We start from the raw sequence: 26864 nt of genomic DNA, 5'->3' as shown, positions 1-26864 counted from the left end.
CTTCACGCATTCAAGAAAATAAGTTGACATATGTTGGAAATCAGTAATGTAAAATGAATTACATAGGAATAATGCACACACGCACACACAAACACACACACATATACACATACAGTATATATTATAAAACACACACATTATTTTATTGACTATAGCTGGGATGCGTCAATGTGGACAGAATCCTGAAAACTGGCATTTCAAAGGTTTTACCGTATTCCCCATGGATGTACTGTACCACGCAATATTTTCCAGAGCTGGCAACCTGTAGGCAATGCCATATATAGATGGCGTTGCCTAATAGAAGCCTATGGGCTTTAAAACCCGTAAGTCCAATTATCGCAAAGGACAGCTCTTTGTGGGAGAGCTGTCCTTTGCGATTTTAATCGCATTTGTGCATACATAACATTATTATCACAGCATAAGTGTGATGAGTAGCAGGATGTATCACTTACATGCAATGTTTGCTACATCCCGCCCTATGTCTTAGAGTACGTTTTGAACAAAAGATATCTTTATGAAGCAAATCTTGTGTAGTTTTGAAAAGAGTGATCTGCAGTCCTACAAATCGTTGTGATTTTAGACAGTATTATGCTGGACAGTGTAAGAGGGGGTTAGGGCTGTGAGACCAGCGGTGGAGATCCCAGAGGTCAGCATACTGACCCCGGGATCCCGACCACAGAATGCCGGCACAGCGGGCTCGGTGGCTTGCTGCGCTCGCTGCAGGTTCTATTCCCTCTCTATGGGTGTCGTAGACACCTACAAGTGGGAATAGTCTATGTTAGTTGGCATGCCGATGCTGGGATCCCGAGCGATCAAGTGCCCGACAGTTGGCATGCCGACTAATAGGGACTTTTCCAACGTGTGCGAGCGGCGGTCACATGACTGCATCCCGTAAAAGGGACTCTGCAGCTTTGCACAAACTCCAGTTCACAGGCCAGATTGCAACAGATGAAACACACGAAGTCTGATGTTACAATCCCATTATCACAGCTTACAGTAAATCATAGGTTACTGTATGTATTCAGCATTGAAGAGAGATAAAGTACCTGCTAATCAAATTGTCAGGAGCTGATTGATTGGAACGTCCTTTCTCTCCTTTGTTTGATACATCTGCCCCTTAGTCTTAAAATTATTATTTTCTTTTCTTATGTAATTCTGAGAAAACCTAGCAGCTAATCAGGTCATTAAAATGCTCATAGTAGTAGCACTTAGTGTTTCAGGTGAAGAGTGCTGATCTTGTAGGAGACAGTGACCTGTCCACTCATGTAATTGGTAGTGCAGACACTCTCATGATAGGAGGGAACAGAAGCATGTGTGTTAGGCGCCTATCACACTTCTACACTAAGATTGTGCTATCAGACACACTGCTGTATGAAGCAGAGTGCGTACATCCAGCCTGCTTACATTACATACGCCATGGGACCATTTCTGAGTTAAAAAATAAATGGACAAATCTTAAGTGTTCTAAAAGCCGCTTTGGCTCATCAATTAGTACTTGTGAGAACCAATTAATTACTTGCTGTGAAGCTATAATTATTAATTGCTGTGCTGCTGTAGGAATGTAAGCAGTGTTTCAGTGCATTAGGCAGAATTAACAAAGTTAGCGTTATTAAGAAACTGTCAGTACATTGCCCTGGCTAATATTGAAAAGTCAAAGCCTTTTAAACCATTGTGTAGGTGTCTAGTTAATATTAATACTTTGTGTACATGTAACTAGTAATGGCAGATCAGTAGGATTTTGTAATCTGAAAGATTTTATATTATTGTAACTTTGTAAAAGCTGAACAGTGATTGATTTTCATTCTTTGCTTTCTGACCACATGTTTTGTATTATGGGCCTTATTCATTACTGATCGGTAATGCGATGTGATCGCATTTACCCATTTTTCAGGGCTGTGCGCACCCGGGAGATGCGATTGCATTAATGCTAACTCTTCAACCCGATTGACAGGCAGAGGTGTTCGCGGGGCAGTTGGGGGAGGTAACGCGGCATTGCGGGGGCATGGCGGCAAAAATGGGGGTGGGTCCCTACCATTTTTGTGGCGTTCGCATGATGTCACATGCGGCCGCAGTGACGGGTCATATGGCGGCGGTCTGACTGCGCAGGCAGGGTGCTACCCTTATTTTATTGCAATGCGATTGCATCATTGGCAGCAATTAGCATGCGGCGCGGCCTTGCCCTGTGCTGGGCAGCTCCCAGCATGCGAGTGCTAGCAGTTGCAGTTCTGCTAAATTAGCAAAACTGCAACTGAAGCTGAAGAAGATCTTATGTAAGAATACTTACCTTGTAATAAATATTAGCAGATATTGCAGTAGTTGTGGCTTGATCTGATCTGCCATTAAGGGGTTGAACCAGAATCGCATCCCTAGTTTTAACCACAGAAAAAGTTAAGTTTTAAATGAACAATAATATTTGTATTCCAAGCTGGTGCTGTCAGTTCTGCACTATTAGCATCATACATGAAACCCCTGGTGGACAAATGACATACAGCGCTCCCAACTGTTTTGATTTATCTGAAACTGTCCTGATTTGTAGACTCTGTCCCATAGGTCAAGATGTTAGGGAGAGCTGTCCCAATCATTGCTGCTCTGCATAGTGAATGGGAGATTGGAGGGGAGCAGATGGGGACACAGGGTAACCTATCACTTTTCAGCTATGTGCAAGTGCTTGGGGGCTTGATCACATACCCATCATGACGTGGCCACGACCCTTATCCCGATTTCACTGATGATATTAAATAATTACTTAAAATAATGCTTATACCCAAACAAACAACATCTGTATATCTCTTAATGCAAATGCTTCAGTATTTACAAAGCAACACTAAGGGGGACATTTACTAAGCAGTGATAAGAGCGGAGAAGTGAGCCAGTGGACAAGTTGCCCATGGCAACCAATCAACACTGAAGTAACATCTATAATTTGCATACTACAAAATGATACAGGGCTGCTGATTGGTTGATGCGACAACTTCTCCACTGGCTCACTTCTCCACTCTTATCACTGCTTAGTAAATGTCCCCCTAGAACACTTTTGCTATCCCCATGTTAATCTGGTTCCACAATGATAATAGGACCAGCTACCCTCCCCTCCATATAGACCTCCATGGCTGTCACGTTTCACAGGTTCAGCAGGGTTTTCCAGTTAAATAAATGTAAAAACTGGTTATCTAGATCCCCTCCAAATCCTCAAACTATTTTGTTTTTTCTGTTTCTTGGGACTTTGGATAAACGGTGGAGTGCATCATGTTTTCTGCCTGCAGAAGCTATGCATGCTGGGAACTCAGACACACACACATGTCTTTTGCTGTTTCACATGCTCCCAGGTGGGCATGCCTGTAGCTGCGGTCTCTAAACTGATCAGTTGAGGTGCTGTGTGTTGTTAATAAACAATACATGAAAGTGAGACCTTGCATAGACATTATGAGACAGCCAATCCCTCAGTCCACCTGTATGCTCCATCCATTATAACGATACGTCATCCCAGTCTCTTATACTCTTGAGTTTGAAATTTGAGTTATGACAAACAGAACAGAGCTTTAAACATGGGGCTATGGGGGTCATTCCGAGTTGTTCGCTCGTTGCCGATTTTCGCTATGCTGCGATTTGTTGTTAATTGCGCATGCGCAAGGCACGCAGGGCGCATGCGCTTAGTTATTTAGCTAAAAACTTAGCAGATTTGCTGTGGATCCTGCGGCGCTTTTCAGTCGCTCTGCTGATCGGTGAGTGAGTGACAGGAAAGGGGCGTTTCTGGGAGGTAACTGAGCGTTTTCCGGGAGTGGGCTAAAAAACGCAGGCGTGTCAGGGAAAAACGCGGGAGTGTCTGGAGAAACGGGGGAGTGGCTGGCCGAACGCAGGGCGTGTTTGTGACGTCAAACCAGGAACTAAACGGATTGAGCTGATCGCAAACTGTGAGTAGGTCTGGAGCTACTCAGAAACTGCAAAGAATTATTTAGTAGCAGTTCTGCTAATCTTTCGTTCGCTATTCTGCTAAGCTAAGATACACTCCCAGAGGGCGGCGGCCTAGCGTGTGCAATGCTGCTAAAAGCAGCTAGCGAGCGAACAACTCGGAATGAGGGCCCATGTGCATTGAAAGACTTTCTCTGGGTTGCGAAATATTTATTTTTACTTTTATATCTTCTTTTCACTAGTGTGAGCAGTCACATCTGATGAGGGAGCATGAGGATGTACAGGAGAGGACAACGTTGCGTTATGAAGAAAGAATCACTGAACTGCACAGCATTATTGCAGAGTTAAATAAGAAGATTGATCGACTACAAGGGACAACAATAAGGTATGTTATACAGTATGAGTAAGAATCCCTGTCGGCAGGAGAGTGGGAATGGATGCGTCAACTGGGGAAGGTGTGTAAAACCACCGGAAATTGTAGGAAGGTGCTTCTTCTATTCTCTATGTACAGTATTTGTGCATTTATTAAATCCTCTTACTTCTATATTCATGTTTAAACGGTATTTGTTTTTATTGGCTCTGCATATGATTATTTTAGACTCTATTGCATATACTGTATGGTGTGTTACCTGTTTGACAGGAGTCACAGGTAAGACAGATTTCCTGTGGCACTGGGCTGCTTGTCTCTAGGAAAACACCAGGATATGTGAGAAGTGCAGAGACCATACATAAAATAGCGATAGCATGTTATCCAGATACAAAGGTTTTCTATAGTAATAGGAAACAGTCAAATATTTTTGATGTTTAATTATTTTTTAATACGCTAGATATTTGTATAATAATGTAAGTACAGTGCAAAACCGCAAAATCCTCATTTATGAAGCACAGACGATGGGTCCTGCATAATGCCTTGGTTTAGCAATGCTGCATCTGGATAGCCTGCCCTGCACATATGTATGTACTCCTGTATGCGTTCCAGGAAGGCTCCCCTGCAGCCTGGATATGCACAAAGTGTAACATTATATCAAAGTCCAATCTCCTATTGTGCTAGAACCAATCTGTTTAATAAAATAGGCTCTTCCGCTTTGATACTGCTTGGTTTAGTGTCATTGGTGGCTTGAGCTAATCATAACTGTTTCTTTATTACATGTGACAATTTTGTAAATGTGAAACTTATGTTATTGCTTTGAAAAAGGGCTTATTTTCAAAAATTGCATTATGGAGATGCAAATGTGTCCCAGTAATGTATGGGAAGAGACCGAGCCACTTTATGGAGTAGAAATGGTGGAATCCCCCTAAAAATGCACCCAATCCACCCTGGGTTGTTCAATTTTAATAACCTTGCTCAATAAAAGGATATGTAGGATGTGCACTGCTCTGCAAGCGGTAGCACATTGCTGGTTTTGCATGGCATAGCACATTGCTGGTTTTGCATGGCATAGCACATTGCTGGTTTTGTGTGGCGCATCACATTGCTGGTTTTGCATGGCGTAGCACATTGCTGGATTTGCATGACGTAGCCTGTTGCTGTTTTTGTGTGACGTAGCACATTGCTGGTTTTGTGTGGCGCATCTGATAAAGCTAAATATTTATCTTATATAATACCCTTTATGAGGTCTAAGAACACTGTACGCTATTTACGTATGGAGTACCGTAAGGGTACGCACGTTGCGTAACAATCGCTTAGCCGTAGTCGAGACGCTCAAGCGTCACGTTCGCTCACGGCCAAGAGATCACAGGCAGGCACGCTATTGGCTGCCGACTAACGTAATGATTCGCTATAGCGTAGCGGACGCTCGGGACCACGAGGAGATCACCAGCGGCGCTGACGCTCACAATGTTAAACCTTTATATCTAAACCATAAACAGTGTATTATGCAGTAAGACCTTAGTGTAGTGATAGAGTGTAAATGCAGCACAGTATAACCTTATTAACTTAAAAGATGTTCGAGCGTCACCGACGCTCTGAGAATACTTAACACTATAAGAAATACACAGATACCGTGCTTAGGGTCCAACGCCATATATATATATTATGAATGTTATACTTGCAAAAGAATTAATACAATACAAGTCATACACTACAATATAACATAGACTAACTAACCAGATAACTACACGGGAAATACAATACAATACAATTACGTTTTAAGGGAAAATAAGAGAAAGAGGAGAAGAGAGAGATATGGCCCATAATAACAAGAAAGACAATATGATTGCGGAGAAAACTTACGCACAAGGGGAACGATCGCATGCGCCTCTGGACATCCAGCTCCCGATTTTCAGCAATGAGAACCGTTGAAGAGTGAGCTGGATGTGATCGGCTTGTCTATTTATGCCCCACACACAATACAATTCAATGGTCCCTACAATCTCATTGTTCATTGGACACAGGAATTCCTCCTCGCATTATAACAAAAGGTCATAGGTTGATTCATACAGGTGGGCTGTGACGATTTCCAACTGCTCAGGTGGGTGGGAAACTGGGTTTCCCGCCGCATGGATAAGTAAGTGCAAATAATAGTAAATGGACATAAACTTCTTATGTCCATAACTATTCGCACAAGCGATTTATTCGCTTCAAACCAACACCGGAATATTGCTAATTAAATACTCTTCCGATGGATACTAAACATCACTGTATGACCCCTGTTGGACCCTTCGTACAATACAAAGAGGGATCTCTCTGTCCAGGAACATGCTACATTAACTAAACTTTCAGAATCTATCAAAGGGACCATGATCTACAAAATACATTATATAGTGAAAATATGTAACGATTGAGTCGCACGCTACGATCACATAAACTCTACCGTAAATGCGCACATCGTGCGCCTGCGGGTGCACGCGACAGCGAGTATGCGCACGCACGGGAGAGTGTACGCATGCGCAGCACGGACCTGTATGAGGTGCAAATATGGTAGTGTGCATAGAGATATTTTTCTGACTTTGACAGTCCACCCTTTGGCAGTCAACAATAACTGCCACCTTCTAAAACATTTCAAAAAGAGAAAAATATATGTCAGGGGTTAATACATTTCCATGGTTGGGTAAGGGAGGAGAGAGGAGAAGGTGTGAAGAGGGTATGACCTAGTGAGATAGCGGAAGCATGTGTGTATGAATCCATGTTTGGGGGTCATGTATCATCGTGCCGTACGTGTTTTAAATCAAGCTTCGAGGCATTGCGAAGTATACATTTGAATTCCTTCTTATCCCGTGGTACGGGTCTGTGGATGGGCTGTCAAACTTTACCGAGCTCTTTTCGGCTGTGGTTGTAACAAAATGGGGAGCACATTTTAGTTGATGATACATGAATGGGGGAATATGTGATTGCTGATATCTGTGCCTGTATTCCCTATCGACTATGTGTGTAATTACCTGAAGGTTGTAGAGATGAAGAAAAGACATAATTACGGTAAATGCAGTGGTATTCTATGTCAGGTTAATGTACATTTGTCGGTTGAGGTCTTGTTCGGTGTCTGTTGATTGCAGTCTTCTTTGTGCTTTTGCCCATAAGGTGCGAGCAAAAACTTTGTCAATGTCCATAGATTTACAAAAGTGTTGGGCTAGCGTAATTTTAAAATTTCTAGGGAAACTGGGGATCTATGGCATAGTTCATCAAAAATCTGTGTATAAGGTTGTCAAAACTTCTTCTTTAATCCATCTGTTGTCTGTATATCGGCTCATCAAATTCCTCGTCCAAGTGGGTCTTTTTACCTTGGAGGAAAACGGAAAAACAGGTGAAAGAAACGGACCGTATAATCGCATTTTCATTACATCATTGTTTCTACCGTCGGGTCATAAATCAAATCCATTGGAATTACAGTTTCCTCACTCCTCAGACTCATTACCCTTGTACTACTTTTGCACTTCATTAAAGCCTGACCGCATCTAAATATCAAACCAATCGATATAACAACACCTAAGATACATAGGAGAAACTTCCCAACATCCATTATGACTCCTTGAGCCCATTCTCCTAAACCAGAGAACCAATTTCGCGGGTTCAACCATGACACCCAACCAGTCAGCTCATTACCTACAGCAGCAAGAGTGAGATTGTGTCTCCTGCGAAATTCCCACTTCAGTTGGAGAATATCGTCCATCTTTTGGTCTATGACCTCGACCGGGTCCTCGGTGCTATTTGTAATATATGTGCAACATTTCACGCCGTACTGTGTTGCCAGTGTGACACAATATCCGCCTGTCACTACTGTGAGGTAATTAAGAACCATTCTATGCTGTACCAGTTCTGTTTTATAAGCTTGAAGTTCTCTTCCAGTATACCTAAACGTGTCATCATACATTTCAGTGATATTATCTAACAAATTTGCAAGCGCAGAGATGTATCTATAGTTCATCACTCCTCGAGCGGTGCGGATGAAATCTAGCGCACGTAGAACCTGAATCCCGGTGGATTCATGGATCAGATCAGAGGCCGGATGCTCTGTCCTTTCTGTCAGTTGCCTTTTAACTACGTGCTCGTAATGGGTGTGAGTATAAGGAGCTTGGGCACCACGGTGTATGTCTTTCATTTTGTCATGTGATACAGTCATTACTTCAGGCAGTACTTTTCCAATATAACACAATCCTTCAGAGTTTGGGGCAAGCCACTTATACGCCTTCCTCCCGCATATGAAATATGCATCATCGGGGAGAACATATGGGACGGAGTAAGACATAACCATATTACACATCCTCCATGTGAAATCTCCTACCCCTAATTCTCCCATTTGTTTAGTACACGTATCAGTTTGTACGATATGTGTGCAGTATCCTGGTGATACCTCTCCAACTCTCGTAATCCTACCTCCTAGGGTATACCTATATCGGAAAGATTTTTCTCTACTGGCTATGTGGCGTATAAGCTCTGTATCTGTAGGCATTCTATCTGCTCTATATGAAAAGGTCATGGTTTGGTTGCTCCATGACACTTCCCAACTTCCCGGCTTTCGGGGATTGGTAATGTTAAAACATATTAGGGATCTATCCACATGATATTGGTGGAGCTTCAAACTAGGAGGACTGGAGATATTAAACCTCCTGTCCACCGGTCTCCCACCCTTTAGCTCAAGTACCTCCCCTACCGTTAAAGGAAATGGTACTAGTCCTGATTTGCTATGACCTTGAGGTACTTGAGAGCATACCCAACAATCTGTTTGATTTAACACTCACTACCCACTAAGGAGTGATAGTCACTCAATGGATGCCGGTCCATGTGGATATTAAAACTGGATTGGCATTTCTTAATGCACCCATCCTCAACTACGTTGTCACAGAGCCTACAGATACAGTTTTCTTCAGCTAACAATCCAAAAAAAAAGTTTACAAATAACATGGCTGTTAGATTGTTTCCGGTACTCGCCTTTGTTCGGTGCTTGTGTTGCTATTGGAAATTTACACCTCCGTCTTAGTCATTGGAACCTTTCTGGTGTCAAAACTTCTTTCTCGACCTCACTGGTACTCTCACCGAAACAGACTGCTCTGGTCAACATCAGGGTCAACAGGAAAATCCATATCACAGTCTCTTGTGGCAAGTCCATCTTACAGGAGGAGAAAAGAAGAAATTTGTAATGGGGTACAGAAAAACCGTTTGAGGGGGAGAGAAACTTGTTACGATAATTAAGTTCTCTAGTCTTGTTGTTCTTCTTTTTCTGCTGTCATCTCAAAGGTGCTGTCTCTCAGTCTTCCAAACGAACATTCCGGTGATGCAATATTTCTTCCAAACCAGCGATCTTTCTGTAAGGAGCAAAAATCTTGCATTACCATTTGTCTAGCTGATGTATGACATACCATCTTTAAACCATGAAAACATGAGTGAGAAGAGAGGAAAATAAAAAAAACAAAAGAGAGAGAACAATTCATATGCATATATATATTACATAAATCAACAATAACCAGCAATAGGAAAAGAGAAAAAACATTTTTCGAACATTTTTTTTTTTAAACATTGTCAGATCATCAGGCTGTCATATCTACATGTCCAATGGTTTCCTTGCGCAGTCCCTCCCCACCAGCACCTGCATTACTCCACTGTCTGTATCTGGCCAGGATACATTGATGCGGATAGGTCATGCTGGGGTTTGGTAGACTTCTGCAAAGACCAAGCGGATATGCAATGTTTGAGTCCTTACTAATAATCGTCAGAGATGGGGAGAGAGAGAGAAAAAAAACATTTTTCACAAATACATTTACAACGTTTCACCTTGTCATTCCTGTGTCTTCAGTGAATGACCTCCCAATTTATTAACCGTTACCTCAGGCTTACCATCAGTCCTAATGATCACCTTTCCTGACTACATATCATGGGTGTGGCCCAAAATTCTTCCTAAAAGATCCCTGATTATAATTGTGTGTGTTATAATTTTGCTCATTTCTTGGTCTAGGGGGTCTGACTTTATGTGGTTTATTACAGTTGCTGGCATAATGCCCTTCTCTTCTACAATGATAACAAATCCTTGGCTTTCTCCATGTGCTAGGGGCCTGGGGTTCCGGTCGACTTGATGCCTCCTCTAGTGCTTGGATGCTCAGTACCATCAACCGCTCTCCCTGTGCTTCCCTGGTTCTTTGGATATTTTGGTCATGCTCGATAGCGGACTCTCTTAATGCAGCCACCGAGATACCTCTCCAATGAGGTATAGAGGTTTGTACCCTAATTTTTAGTGTGTCTTTTAAGCTGTCCATTAATACAGACACAGCTACCTCTCTGTGGTGTACGTTAGTTTCAATGTCATCTATACCAGTGTACCTAGCCATATCCTGCAGAGCCCGGTGAAAATACTCTGATGCGGATTCACCTTCTTTTTGTTTTATTGTAAAGATTTTATTCCACTTTACTACTGTAGGAAAATATACTCCTAACTGTAGATTGATTCTTTTTACATTATCTTGGTTATACTTGTCTGTTAGTGGTACTTCCTCATCTAGCTTACAATCAGCGATAAATTTCAATGAATCAACATCGGGGGGTAAACATGCCCTCAAAACTGTCCTCCAATCTTTGTTATTTGGCTCTGCAGTGTTTCCTAGCACTCTAATGTATTTTTGACAAGCAACTAAGTCTTTCCTGGGATCAGGAAATTCAGACAGAATTGTTCTTAATTCTGTTCGGGAAAAGGGGCAGTACATGGCGATGTTCCTGACAGGAGTGACTCCTGAAGAGTCAGTTTTCCCATTTGGTACTGCAATTACCTTGACAGGATTAAGTCCAGTAACGTCATTCTGAATTGATTCCACGATATGAGGTACATTTGTTTGTGCGTGATGTATAATACCATACGTACCTGTGGACACAACCTCACCTGACCCTCCGTTAGGGGGTTTGATTACAGTCTTTACCGATTTAGTCGCGTCCACCTGGATGTCTTGTGTGATGGCTGCTGGAAAAGGCTCCGACATTGTGCTGGGCTCACTTTCTTGTTGGTGTTCCTGAGGAAAGTTTAACAAGGGGTGCGACTTGCATGGGTTAATAGTTGTACATTTAACACTTTCATTTTTATAAACCTTATTACGTTTGTTACATTCATTCTTAATATAGTTACTAAGTGCACTTTTATCGCACCCCATCGTGCCTTTCTCCGCAACCATAATCCTCTCCATTGCCATGTCTCTCCTCTCAGGATGAAAGTTAGGTATGTAAGTTACATTTCTTTGCATGTCACTTTCCTGTAGCCATATCTGTAAACAATCATTATGTTTAACTCGTTGTTTCCAGGATTTTATGAGACAGATCCTTCGCCTTAAATTATGCAATACCTCTAAGTCAAAACTACCTATCCCGGGAAATGGTGCCTTATCCCCCGCAGTCATTCGTGTCCATTCATCACAAAAGGTCTCAGTGTGGGGACCATACCACATTACTAACTGAGCAGACCCTCGGGGTCTGCAAGCCTCTGCAGTCTGAACCCTGACTGCTGAACGTCCCTGTGTTGTGCACTTGGCTTCCATTGTGGACCTTTTTAACACAGAAAAACTTCCTAAAATGCACCAAACACAGAAGTCTACGGTGGAAATCCTTAAAGCTCTTCCACTGAACTCCTTCTGCTCCGAGTACAACGAATCCGCCCCTTTTAGCAGACACGTGTAACCGTTACAGGCCCTATCTAGAGATTTTCCTGAGAGACCAGTGAAAATTCCCTTCTTTACACAAATCACGCTTGCATGTGCTCCCTACAACACGTATGAGGGCAAGATTTACGCATGGATATACTACCTCATATCACGTTGCGTTATTGGTCACACATACAACCGTGCGGTCCAATCGTACCACTTATAGACACTTGTTGCCCATAAATGGTAGGATCATTGGAGTCTCCCTACTGTGCTCCAAAACAGCCAGAGCGTAATACAACGAAAACTTTATCACACTCTGTTGCACGTTTTCACTCAGACCGTGCTCATCACGTTCCACCAAAGATCACCCAGATCACTCAGTTCACAAAGCGGGATTCAATACACTCATACCGTTTTCAACCCACTATCATTCTTATAGTTTTCTGATCAGAAAAATCATTTCCCGTAGTCTGATAGCTGTCCCCAGAGGCATTACAGTAAAGTAAGGTATTTAAACTAAGTTTTGGAAAAACTGAAATCAATTTGTGCTATTATCACGTGGCTATGCTATACCGCCCCCACTAAAACAATGCTATTGTGCGATTTGAGTTTCGGTGGGCGTACCCAGACGCTCCGTTGCGTAATATACGCTGCGTGCGTCGGCCTTTGTGTTGCGTTCGCGAGTCTCAGCCTTTTGTTAGAGACACGTGTACGCTGGCCATACAAAAATACAATTAGCACGTTTATCAATGTAGATGATCTTTAACTGTAATCATCTACCAAGCACCACACAGGTCTTTCCTTGTATCTCAGGCGAAGCTGTGCGTGTGTTTTACAAATTACCCCTTAATGTATCGTTTTTACTCTTTAACTACCAATAGCAACAAATCTTTCTCAGCACGTTTATCAATTATACAATGGCAAACAGGAGAGTGATATGAATATACACGAAAAAGAAATGCAGCTATATGCGTGTGTACGCAAAACAGAAATAAAAATAGAGATATATACAGCGCTAATAACAAACTGGATATGGGGAATTAATAATCACAATTTATTGTAAAAAATTGTTGCAACAACTAAATTCATTATAAAAAAGATATTAATTTATCAATAAAAAATCAGAAAAAAATATATATAAGAAAAAATATCTATAGGGCAGGCACAGCAATTTTGGTTTTGATAATTTACCACACGAGGAAGCCGAATAAGTACACTGGTACGAGTCCTTGGAATAGTAGCCACAGTCCTAGGGTGCAGTTTTCAGTGCTTAGCAGGTGAGGTCCAAATGCAAAGGCAGATCTTTGTGGTGTTTGATCCGGACTGAATTGAGTCCTGTTAGATTGCTGGATCTTTCTGCGCCTTATGGACATCCGCTATTTTTCCCAATTTGCTGGTGGACTTCTAGGCTGGTTTCCGAGTATCGAAAATGATTCCAGTGGCATACGGCTCCTCAGAACCAACGCGTTTCGCTGTATTCACAGCTTTTTCAAGGTATATGTGCCTTCTGTGTGGATGCCCTTTTTAAAGGCTGTGCTAATTGCCCATTGATGACAGCTGAGATCGATTTTAAGTATCTCAATAAATCACAAAACAAAACCATATCCAGTTTATATTACTTCTATTTAAAGGAGACAAATGTATATTCAGAAAAATAATGAGTATAATTGGTATAAAAGAAGATATATTATAAAATACAGGAACACTTCCTGTTTACATATGTGCGGGTCACATGACCGCATATCTGCACATTGGTTTAGACACACCATATGACCCGGTCACGTGACCCGATCACGTGACTTATTCCGGTCATTGGTTTAACCACACCATGTGACCCGGTCACGTGACCCGATCACGTGACTTGCTCCGGTCACGTGATCGGCATTGCGTCCGAACATCCGGCGGCTCATCACAGTTTGTATGCCGCACGTCGGTAGTCTTCAGGTCACATGATCGATCCAAACATGTGACCGACATTAGAGACCGGAAGTGTATCATTCCCTTACTTTGATGCCAAAAGAGGGTCATGTGATAGGGTACAGAAATGGCTATATTGCCCTTAGTTGGCGATTTGCATTCTTTACATAATATAAGCCCGTTGTCATGCTTATAAATACCCCATATTAACAGTGTAAATTCTTTAAATAAATAGTTGTAAATATGTACATGGAGAATAGAGACATTATGACAAAAATATTAACAACAGTCCAGAGAAACTTAGTAATTCAATTCAATACCATATGTATGCATTAGTAACCATTTAGGATGAAATCTTTCTTCAATTTATTTTGATTACAGACTACGATCAAATATAGATACTATTCCAAATGTATATCCAAAATTTACTAAATTGTTTGTTTTGGAAAAATAAACATAAAATCTTTTTTAATAAACATGCATATAGAATGAACCTTTTCCTCCTGTTCCCTTTACTGACATCTTGTGGTGGATTTCCATAATGCTTTTTATATATAAGGAGGTGCCTAGTAATTCTTACATTAACCGTCAGAAGTGTGATCTAGGAGAATGGTTTATTCTACGTATATAGAAAATATATATATACATTGTATATGCAGATCTCTTATGTATATATATATTATTTTCTTATTATGTTATTTTGATGTTTTAATATATTTTGCTAGTGAAATAATCCATCTACCTGTGTATATATATCAAATGGTTTATTATGAAACCATCGAAAAAAAAAAAAAAATATATATATATATGGAAAGGCCTTTTTTCCTCCTCATTGGATATTAACATCATATAATGAGATTCCATGTTGATCTATATACAGGACTGCCTAGTCAGTTCTATATTAGTCATCAGGGATATGGATGGGTGAATCATTTGAACTATATGTGAAAGGATCAATCTACTTTACTAAAGTTATAATACTGCATTTAATTCTAATGCTTCATTAAGACCACTAGGGTGTAATGAATTAAGCTGGAAGGTCCAAAAGCTCTCTTGACGACACAGTTTAATGAATCTGTCTCCCCCCCTAGTCGTTTGCGGAATATGTTCTAATCCAATTAGCCGCAGAGAACTCGGATCTTTATTATGATGGTAAAAAAAGTGTCTTGATACACTATGTTTTGTGAAGCCGATAGTGATGTTTCTACGATGTTCCATAAATCTAGATTTTAGTGCCCTTGTTGTTCTACCGACATATTTGAGACTACATCCACATTCCAGCAAGTAAACAACCCAGGTTGTATTACAGTTGATAAAGCTGGAAATATTTATATATTTCTCCTCTGATATTAAGTTTATAATTTTAGTTTTATTTCGTACATAAGAACAGGTAGTACATCTATTGGCCCCACATTTGTAGAAGCCTTTTGGTTTCGTGGTTAACCATGATGTTTCACCCTTTTTGTCTATTTCTCTTTTTTGAGTTCTTATTTGGCTTGGAGCTAATATTGTTTTTAAAGATTTATTCTTCTTAAAAATAAATTCTGGTTTTCTAGGAAGTATGTTACTTAGAATAGGGTCATTTTGTAACATATGATAATTTTGTTTCACTATATTCCTAATTTGATTAGATTTATTATTGTATTTAGATATGAAAGCCAATTCTTTTTTCTCAGAGGGGATTTTTTGTTTTGGCTGTAGAAGTGTGTATCTATCAATTTTTTCTACTTCTATAATTGTTCTATCTAGTAGATGTTGTGGGTAGTCTCTGTCGGAGAATGATTCTAACAGACCTATAGCCTGTGTGTTAAATGATTGGGTGGAGGAACAATTCCTTTTTATACGTAAAAGTTGACCCTTTGGAATATTATTCTTCCATGATTGGTGGTGTGCACTCCTGTAGTTTAAATATGAATTATGACCCACTTCTTTTATGTAATTAGAAGTGTGAATACAATTGTCAATTATTTCTAGTGTGATATCCAAAAAATTAATTTTAGAAGGACTAAAGTGAGACGTGAATTTTAAATTGTATGTGTTATTGTTGAGAGACGTGACTAGTTCCGAAAAGGTGTCTAAATCCCCATCCCAAATAAAGAACAAATCATCAATATATCTTCCGTATAGGACGAGACGCCCGCCGAGTCCGCCCCCCCAGATGAGGTTCTCCTCCAATTCCCCCATATATAGGTTGGCGTAACTCGGCGCGAATCTCGTCCCCATAGCGGTTCCCATAGTCTGACGGTAAAACGTGTCCAAAAAAAGAAAATAATTGTGAGAAAGTATATAATTGATAGAGTCGACAATAAACCTTCGGTGTCTCTCGGAAAGGTCCGCATCTTCTGCTAAGGTTCGATTTATTACTTGAACACCTTGTTTATGAGGAATATTTGTATACAGACTGGATACGTCCAGAGTGGCAAATGCATAGGACGATTTCCAAGTGATATTTTGAATTAATCCTAAGAAGTGCATGGTATCTTTTATATGTGACCTTAACCGAGAGACACGTGGTTGAAGGTAACTGTCGACGTATGCTGAAAGGGAGGATGTGAGGGAATTAACTCCTGAATTGAAGGAGTTAATTCCCTCACATCCTCCCTTTCAGCATACGTCGACAGTTACCTTCAACCACGTGTCTCTCGGTTAAGGTCACATATAAAAGATACCATGCACTTCTTAGGATTAATTCAAAATCACTTGGAAATCGTCCTATGCATTTGCCACTCTGGACGTATCCAGTCTGTATACAAATATTCCTCATAAACAAGGTGTTCAAGTAATAAATCGAACCTTAGCAGAAGATGCGGACCTTTCCGAGAGACACCGAAGGTTTATTGTCGACTCTATCAATTATATACTTTCTCACAATTATTTTCTTTTTTTGGACACGTTTTACCGTCAGACTATGGGAACCGCTATGGGGACGAGATTCGCGCCGAGTTACGCCAACCTATATATGGGGGAATTGGAGGAGAACCTCATCTGGGGGGGCGGACTCGGCGGGCGTCTCGTCCTATACGGAAGATATATTGATGATTTGTTCTTTATTTGGGATGGGGATTTAGACACCTTTTCGGAACTAGTCACGTCTCTCAACAATAACACATACAATTTAAAATTCACGTCTCACTTTAGTCCTTCTAAAATTAATTTTTTGGATATCACACTAGAAATAATTGACAATTGTATTCACACTTCTAATTACATAAAAGAAGTGGGTCATAATTCATATTTAAACTACAGGAGTGCACACCACCAATCATGGAAGAATAATATTCCAAAGGGTCAACTTTTACGTATAAAAAGGAATTGTTCCTCCACCCAATCATTTAACACACAGGCTATAGGTCTGTTAGAATCATTCTCCGACAGAGACTACCCACAACATCTACTAGATAGAACAATTATAGAAGTAGAAAAAATTGATAGATACACACTTCTACAGCCAAAACAAAAAATCCCCTCTGAGAAAAAAGAATTGGCTTTCATATCTAAATACAATAATAAATCTAATCAAATTAGGAATATAGTGAAACAAAATTATCATATGTTACAAAATGACCCTATTCTAAGTAACATACTTCCTAGAAAACCAGAATTTATTTTTAAGAAGAATAAATCTTTAAAAACAATATTAGCTCCAAGCCAAATAAGAACTCAAAAAAGAGAAATAGACAAAAAGGGTGAAACATCATGGTTAACCACGAAACCAAAAGGCTTCTACAAATGTGGGGCCAATAGATGTACTACCTGTTCTTATGTACGAAATAAAACTAAAATTATAAACTTAATATCAGAGGAGAAATATATAAATATTTCCAGCTTTATCAACTGTAATACAACCTGGGTTGTTTACTTGCTGGAATGTGGATGTAGTCTCAAATATGTCGGTAGAACAACAAGGGCACTAAAATCTAGATTTATGGAACATCGTAGAAACATCACTATCGGCTTCACAAAACATAGTGTATCAAGACACTTTTTTTACCATCATAATAAAGATCCGAGTTCTCTGCGGCTAATTGGATTAGAACATATTCCGCAAACGACTAGGGGGGGAGACAGATTCATTAAACTGTGTCGTCAAGAGATCTTTTGGACCTTCCAGCTTAATTCATTACACCCTAGTGGTCTTAATGAAGCATTAGAATTAAATGCAGTATTATAACTTTAGTAAAGTAGATTGATCCTTTCACATATAGTTCAAATGATTCACCCATCCATATCCCTGATGACTAATATAGAACTGACTAGGCAGTCCTGTATATAGATCAACATGGAATCTCATTATATGATGTTAATATCCAATGAGGAGGAAAAAAGGCCTTTCCATATATATATATATTTTTTTTTTTTTCCGATGGTTTCATAATAAACCATTTGATATATATACACAGGTAGATGGATTATTTCACTAGCAAAATATATTAAAACATCAAAATAACATAATAAGAAAATAATATATATATACATAAGAGATCTGCATATACAATGTATATATATATTTTCTATATACGTAGAATAAACCATTCTCCTAGATCACACTTCTGACGGTTAATGTAAGAATTACTAGGCACCTCCTTATATATAAAAAGCATTATGCAAATCCACCACAAGATGTCAGTAAAGGGAACAGGAGGAAAAGGTTCATTCTATATGCATGTTTATTAAAAAAGATTTTATGTTTATTTTTCCAAAACAAACAATTTAGTAAATTTTGGATATACATTTGGAATAGTATCTATATTTGATCGTAGTCTGTAATCAAAATAAATTGAAGAAAGATTTCATCCTAAATGGTTACTAATGCATACATATGGTATTGAATTGAATTACTAAGTTTCTCTGGACTGTTGTTAATATTTTTGTCATAATGTCTCTATTCTCCATGTACATATTTACAACTATTTATTTAAAGAATTTACACTGTTAATATGGGGTATTTATAAGCATGACAACGGGCTTATATTATGTAAAGAATGCAAATCGCCAACTAAGGGCAATATAGCCATTTCTGTACCCTATCACATGACCCTCTTTTGGCATCAAAGTAAGGGAATGATACACTTCCGGTCTCTAATGTCGGTCACATGTTTGGATCGATCATGTGACCTGAAGACTACTGACGTGCGGCATACAAACTGTGATGAGCCGCCGGATGTTCGGACGCAATGCCGATCACGTGACCGGAGCAAGTCACGTGATCGGGTCACGTGACCGGGTCACATGGTGTGGTTAAACCAATGACCGGAATAAGTCACGTGATCGGGTCACGTGACCGGGTCATATGGTGTGTCTAAACCAATGTGCAGATATGCGGTCATGTGACCCGCACATATGTAAACAGGAAGTGTTCCTGTATTTTATAATATATCTTCTTTTATACCAATTATACTCATTATTTTTCTGAATATACATTTGTCTCCTTTAAATAGAAGTAATATAAACTGGATATGGTTTTGTTTTGTGATTTATTGAGATACTTAAAATCGATCTCAGCTGTCATCAATGGGCAATTAGCACAGCCTTTAAAAAGGGCATCCACACAGAAGGCACATATACCTTGAAAAAGCTGGGAATACAGCGAAACGCGTTGGTTCTGAGGAGCCGTATGCCACTGGAATCATTTTCGATACTCGGAAACCAGCCTAGAAGTCCACCAGCAAATTGGGAAAAATAGCGGATGTCCATAAGGCGCAGAAAGATCCAGCAATCTAACAGGACTCAATTCAGTCCGGATCAAACACCACAAAGATCTGCCTTTGCATTTGGACCTCACCTGCTAAGCACTGAAAACTGCACCCTAGGACTGTGGCTACTATTCCAAGGACTCGTACCAGTGTACTTATTCGGCTTCCTCGTGTGGTAAATTATCAAAACCAAAATTGCTGTGCCTGCCCTATAGATATTTTTTCTTATATATATTTTTTTCTGATTTTTTATTGATAAATTAATATCTTTTTTTATAATGAATTTAGTTGTTGCAACAATTTTTTACAATAAATTGTGATTATTAATTCCCCATATCCAGTTTGTTATTAGCGCTGTATATATCTCTATTTTTATCATTCACTCAGGGACTAACTATCCCTTTAAACAGCAGCTGTAAAGGACAAGCATATCCTCTTAACAGCGCCGGACAAATTACCTTGGTAATTTATTCTCTGCAAAACAGAAATAAAACAGTTTTAAAAGATACTAGTGTGTTGTTCTTACCTCCGGTTCCCGGATTCCTTCAGCACCCTTTACTAAGCGAAGCAGACGCTTATCCCGTCAGCACTGCGAAGAATATGATCTCCCGCCCTTTGCTGATGGATAATGTCTGCTGAAATTACCTAGCAGAGATATGTGAAGGACTAGACGAGCCGCCAATTGATAAAGCTAAATATTTATCTTATATAATACCCTTTATGAGGTCTAAGAACACTGTACGCTATTTACGTATGGAGTACCGTAAGGGTACGCACGTTGCGTAACAATCGCTTAGCCGTAGTCGAGACGCTCAAGCGTCACGTTCGCTCACGGCCAAGAGATCACAGGCAGGCACGCTATTGGCTGCCGACTAACGTAATGATTCGCTATAGCGTAGCGGACGCTCGGGACCACGAGGAGATCACCAGCGGCGCTGACGCTCACAATGTTAAACCTTTATATCTAAACCATAAACAGTGTATTATGCAGTAAGACCTTAGTGTAGTGATAGAGTGTAAATGCAGCACAGTATAACCTTATTAACTTAAAAGCTGTTCGAGCGTCACCGACGCTCTGAGAATACTTAACACTATAAGAAATACACAGATACCGTGCTTAGGGTCCAACGCCATATATATATATTATGAATGTTATACTTGCAAAAGAATTAATACAATACAAGTCATACACTACAATATAACATAGACTAACTAACCAGATAACTACACGGGAAATACAATACAATTACGTTTTAAGGGAAAATAAGAGAAAGAGGAGAAGAGAGAGAGAGAGAGATATGGCCCATAATAACAAGAAAGACAATATGATTGCGGAGAAAACTTACGCACAAGGGGAACGATCGCATGCGCCTCTGGACATCCAGCTCCCGATTTTCAGCAATGAGAACCGTTGAAGAGTGAGCTGGATGTGATCGGCTTGTCTATTTATGCCCCACACACAATACAATTCAATGGTCCCTACAATCTCATTGTTCATTGGACACAGGAATTCCTCCTCGCATTATAACAAAAGGTCATAGGTTGATTCATACAGGTGGGCTGTGACGATTTTCAACTGCTCAGGTGGGTGGGAAACTGGGTTTCCCGCCGCATGGATAAGTAAGTGCAAATAATAGTAAATGGACATAAACTTCTTATGTCCATAACTATTCGCACGAGCGATTTATTCGCTTCAAACCAACACCAGAATATTGCTAATTAAATACTCTTCCGATGGATACTAAACATCACTGTATGACCCCTGTTGGACCCTTCGTACAATACAAAGAGGGATCTCTCTGTCCAGGAACATGCTACATTAACTAAACTTTCAGAATCTATCAAAGGGACCATGATCTACAAAATACATTATATAGTGAAAATATGTAACGATTGAGTCGCACGCTACGATCACATAAACTCTACCGTAAATGCGCACATCGTGCGCCTGCGGGTGCACGCGACAGCGAGTATGCGCACGCACGGGAGAGTGTACGCATGCGCAGCACGGACCTGTATGAGGTGCAAATATGGTAGTGTGCATAGAGATATTTTTCTGACTTTGACACATCACATTGCTGGTTTTGCATGGCGTAGCACATTGCTGGATTTGCATGACGTAGCCCGTTGCTGTTTTTGTGTGACGTAGCACATTGCTGGTTTTGCATGGCGTAGCACATTGCTGGATTTGCATGACGTAGCCCGTTGCTGTTTTTGTGTGACGTAGCACATTGCTGGTTTTGTGTGGCGTAGCACATTGCTGGTTTTGCGTGGCGTAGCACATTGCTGGTTTTGCGTGGCGTAGCACACTGCTGGTTTTGTGTGGCGTAGCACAGTGCTGGTTTTGCGTGGCGTAGCACATTGCTGGTTTTGCGTGGCGTAGCACACTGCTGGTTTTGTGTGGTGTAGCATATTGCTGGTTTTGTGTGGCGTAGCATATTGCTGGTTTTGTGTGGCGTAGCACATTGCTGGTTTTGTGTGGCGTAGCACATTGCTGGTTTTGCATGGCGTAGCACATTGCTGGTTGGGTGTAGTGTAGCACAACACTGATTTTGCATGGTGTACAGTAGCACAATGATGGGTTTTGCATGATGTAGCTCAACGCTAGTTGTTGTAGGACATTGCTGGGTTTTGCGTTGCATAGCAGACATTTTGCACTTAATAAACAATCTCAAGTTTTCTTTTTTTGAGGAGGGGGGTTCTATATTGAAAGTTACATACGTTTTACTGGCGGACGGGATGCCATCTGTCAATATACCGACAGCGGCATCCCGGCCGCCAAAATGCCAGCAGTGCTCGCCACACTGCAGGCTCTGTTGTTAGCTGTTCTTGCCACAGGATCTATTCCCACTCCTATAGGTGTCGTGGGCACCAACAAGTGGGAATAGCTATGGTGCGTCGGGATTCTGTCTGTTGACATTGTCGGATGTTGGGATTTCGGCATCCGTATCCTGAACGCCAGGATCCTGACAGCCGGCATTTAACTACAATGTTAGTGCAGTTTGCTATCAGTTCTATATTTGTGCATGTAATTAATGTGGGAATTATAGACACAAGGAAGGCAGCTAAAGGTTTATAATTGCTTTAAGGGAGTTTCCTCTAGAGTTTCTGATTGTTAGAAGGTGGAAAATAGAGGGAGTGTGATTGTGAATCTCTCATTACAACATGATATGAGCCTCATACAGCCACCAATTGTCTGCTGACTTACACAGATATCTGTAACATCCGTGTATATTGAGGGTGACATTGATAACTCCCTTATTATTAGTGGTTGATAATCTGGGAAAGGAAATATTAAACACGTGTATATATGATAATGTCTTTGTAACCATACATTATATACAAACAACTCCCTTAGTGAACCATCTGTGTGTCTTTCTGTTCTAATTCTGGCATTCCAAACAACATCATCCTAAGACCAACAGAAATAAAATGAGCAATTCATAGTATTGTGGAATGGGAAGAGGAAGTACAACTTTTTAATGTTAAGTAACAATTTTTTATGTTTCACATCGCACATTGCAGGACTTGCTGTAGTGCTGTGTAGCCTCACCCTTTTGGATTAAAAGTAAATGAACATTTTACACTTTCATATTGTAAAATTAGTGAACAAGACTACATGTTATGTGTTGTCTCCCATTAAATGGGCTTTCCAATTAGAGGTGAAACAACATCGGGTACGAAAAACATCCACTTTAGATCGCCTGTAAAAAAAAAAAAAAAAAAAATGTCTGTCTCCCGAAAACCTACAGGTTCAGTGAAACCTGTGTGTTATTGGTAGAAACAGCCCCATTTGTGCATGAAAACGAGACTGTTTCCGGGGATTTGGTTTCACTGGTTGCCTGAGGTAGGCGAAACAAAATCCTCGATAACTGCGGCGACCTGCAGTGTCCCATGGACACTGCAGCAGGCTGGGACTGCAGGGAAGGTGCCGCAGCCCGGGAGCAGACACTTGGCGCTGTGATCCCCAGCAGGGAACCTGGGGCAGCATTGTGACCCGCATCCCACCTCTTCCCCCGGCAGCGGTCACATGGCGGGGGGGTCATGTAACCGGAGGGAGCCTGAGGTGCAGCACTGCATTGGGAGCTGTCAGGAGCCAGCACCTGGTTCAGCAACATATATCCCTCGGTTAGCCGCCGCTCATGCCGGCTTATATTGGGGCTAATTGGATATCCCCCTCCAATATTCTGTTGTCTGCTACTGTAGTAAGTGAAACAATTTGTAGCTTATCTTTCTATAAGTGAAATACACAAAGGTGACCTTGTTGTACAAAGCTACCGTATAACCTAATAATTGAAGCACTTTTTCATGAGTGAAGCACTATACCTTGCAGACAGACAGCCTCTGTGTGTAACTTCACATGTGTTTTGGTGAAGGACACGGTTCTGTGTTGTACAATCTAATCAATGGATCTATATTTAAATTTATCAGTATGGTGCAACACAAAGCAAGGCCCTATCCAATGATCGCACCACGTTTGGAATTGTGAAAGTCCTTGGACGCATCATTTAAAACATTTGGTGTCTTCACTGTTTCTGAGCTCCATCATAAGTTGTTATTTTGACCTCCCCACGAGCCCCTTAATTGCCAATTAGACTTTTCCACACGCTTTTTAAATATCCACATACCCAACCCATCAGAACATCCCATTCCGTTTATATGTCCAGCAGATCCCTCCACATGCATTCAGGCTGTCACACCTGCCCCTCATATGTAATCAAACATTCTCTGCATGCACTCACACAGTTGGCAGTTAGGTGCTGACTGGCTGGTACTTTCTCTCTCTCTCTCTCTCAGAGCAGAAATCAAATGGCCTGCGATCGCGTCTGCTGATAAGCACAATATCATTATTTCAGCTCGTTACCCCCCGCAGGTGGCAATCTGAAATGCGCAAAAAATGACTCGTTTGGGCACCCAAATGGGACTTTCTCTTACGTCCTAGAGGATGCTGGGGACTCCGTAAGGACCATGGGGTATAGACGGGCTCCGCAGGAGACATGGGCACTCTAAAGGTGCATACACACGGGGAGATTTTGACTATGAGAGATTTTGACTGAGAGATTTCCCTTGAACTGGCAGTAGGAGATTTTGACTAACTTTACCAGAGATTTTGTCTAACTATGCAAGAGATTTTGGCTATGGGAGATTTTGGCTATGGGAGATTTTGACTATCTCATTTAAATAAGGGGATGAGTGGGGGAGTGTCATATATAGGACGATTTTACAGGGTGGCTGGTATTTAAATAGCTAAAAGTAAAAAAAAAAAAATTGCGTGGGGTCCCCCCTCCTATGTAAAACCAGCCTCGGGTTCTTTGAGCCAGTCCTGGTTGTTAAAATACAGAGGAAAAAATGAGTAGGGTTCCCCCATATTTAGACAACCAGCACCGGGCTCTGCGTCCGGTCCTGGTTTAAAAAATACGGGGGACAAAAGACATAGGGGTCCCCCGTATTTTTCAAACCAGCACCGGGCTCCGTTAGCCAGGGAGATAATGCCACAGCCAGGGGACACTTTTATATTGGTCCCTGCGGCCGTGCCATTACCCCCCCAACTAGTCACCCCTGGCCGGGGTACACTGGCGTGAGGACCCCTTAAATCAAGGGGTCCCCCCCTCCAGCCACCCAAGGGCCAGGGGTGAAGCCCGAGGCTGTCCCCCCCCATCCGTGGGCGGTGGATGGGAGGCTGATAGCCTTTCAAAATGACATAAAAAGAATGTTGTCTTTTGCTGTGGAACTACAAGTCCTAGCAAGCCTCCCCCGCATGCTGGTACTTGGAGAACCACAAGTACCAGCATGCGGGGAAATAACAGGCCCGCTGGTACCTGTAGTTCCACAACAAAAGAAATACTCAAATAAAAACACAACTCACACACCGTGAAAGTAAAACTTTATTTAAACACACTTACACACTCACACATACTTACCTACATCCCACGCCGAGAATCACGTCCACTTGTCCAGTAGAATCCAATAAGGGTACCTGTAAAAATGAGAGACAGATTACTTACCTACATCCCACGCCGAGAATCACGTCCACTTGTCCAGTAGAATCCAATAGGGGCACCTGTAAAAAACAAACAAAAAAACCCCTCACCTATTATCCGGTGAAGTTCATTCCACATAGTGTTTAATATTACATCATCCATACACAGCGTAGGCACCCACCACACAGAGTGCGCAAGCACCCCCCCCCCCCCCCCCCCCACACACACACACACACATACAGACAGCACAGGCTCCCTCCACATACAAATAGCGCAGGCACCCCCCCCTGCTCCCTCCACATACAGACAGCGCAGGCACCCCTTCCCCCTCCCTCACATACAGACAGTGCAGCCAACCCATACCCCAGCAACCCCCCCTCCATATACGGACAGCACGGGCACATAATTGCCCCCCCCCAGCAACCCCCTAGCCTCTGTAGATATACAGCCACAGCACCATCATTCCCCCAAGCAACCCCCCCATAAACAGACAGCACAGCTACCACCCACCCCCTCCATAGACTACCCCCCCCCTCCATAGACAGCACAGCTACCCCACCATCCCCACCCCATAGACAGGACAGCACCATCATTCCCCCCCTTCCCCATAGACTGACAGCACAGCACTATCATAAACCCCCTTCATGTACCTTGGTCCTGCTCCACGGACACAGAGTGAGTCAGATGCCAGAGTAATGATCTAAGCTGCAGTGCCGGTACAATGACGCTGTGCCAGCGGCTCTCACAGAACTTCAGCCTCAGAGGGGGAACACACTCCGCGGACCTGACGACACTAATGTGCGCGGCCCGGCTACAGTGACACGGAACGCTTCACGGCAGGACACGGGATCAGACACAGGAATTGACACAGGGACTGACACAGGAAGCAGCTCGACAGACACTGCTACACAGGAGCTCAGGAACTGGCAGGAACAAGCTCAGAACTCAAGCAGACTGGAAACCTAGAAATATCACCAGCGTCTGTGAATTGCACTCAGCCAGCATATAACAGAGAGGCCTAATTAATTATGTCATGCAGCTGCCCTGTTGCATGACTCCAAACTGACAAGATGCAATTAGCAGCCAGGTGAGGCTGAACACATGGGAACAGACTATAATTACACAGACTGACCACTGACGGCAAACAATAATCCTCTAAACCAGAGCAAAGGGAAATCCTGGCCTGCAAGAGAACTATAAACATAAAATAGGAATGAACCACTACCTGTGGTTCATAACAGTATCCTCTCCTTAAGGGAGAGCTCCAAGCACCCCATGACACCCACGGGGAACATAAACAGAAGTATAACAT

The 26864-nt window shown here is 41.5% G+C and overlaps 1 protein-coding gene across 5 annotated transcripts in view; it reads left to right on the top strand.

Annotated features, from left to right (window-relative positions):
• The window catches only part of MCC (MCC regulator of WNT signaling pathway), a 652269-nt gene that overhangs the window by 344738 nt on the left and 280667 nt on the right, over positions 1 to 26864 (top strand). For all 5 annotated transcript variants that reach the window (XM_063964137.1, XM_063964138.1, XM_063964139.1 and 2 more), the window contains one exon: positions 4152 to 4294. In XM_063964137.1, coding sequence (XP_063820207.1) covers positions 4152 to 4294 — 143 coding nt within the window. The remainder of the gene's footprint in view (positions 1 to 4151; positions 4295 to 26864) is intronic.

Source organism: Pseudophryne corroboree, chromosome 1 (assembly GCF_028390025.1).
Source record: "Pseudophryne corroboree isolate aPseCor3 chromosome 1, aPseCor3.hap2, whole genome shotgun sequence".
Taxonomy (NCBI): domain Eukaryota; kingdom Metazoa; phylum Chordata; class Amphibia; order Anura; family Myobatrachidae; genus Pseudophryne; species Pseudophryne corroboree.
Note: the sequence above shows the minus strand (reverse complement) of the source record. Positions and strands in the feature narration are given on the sequence as shown.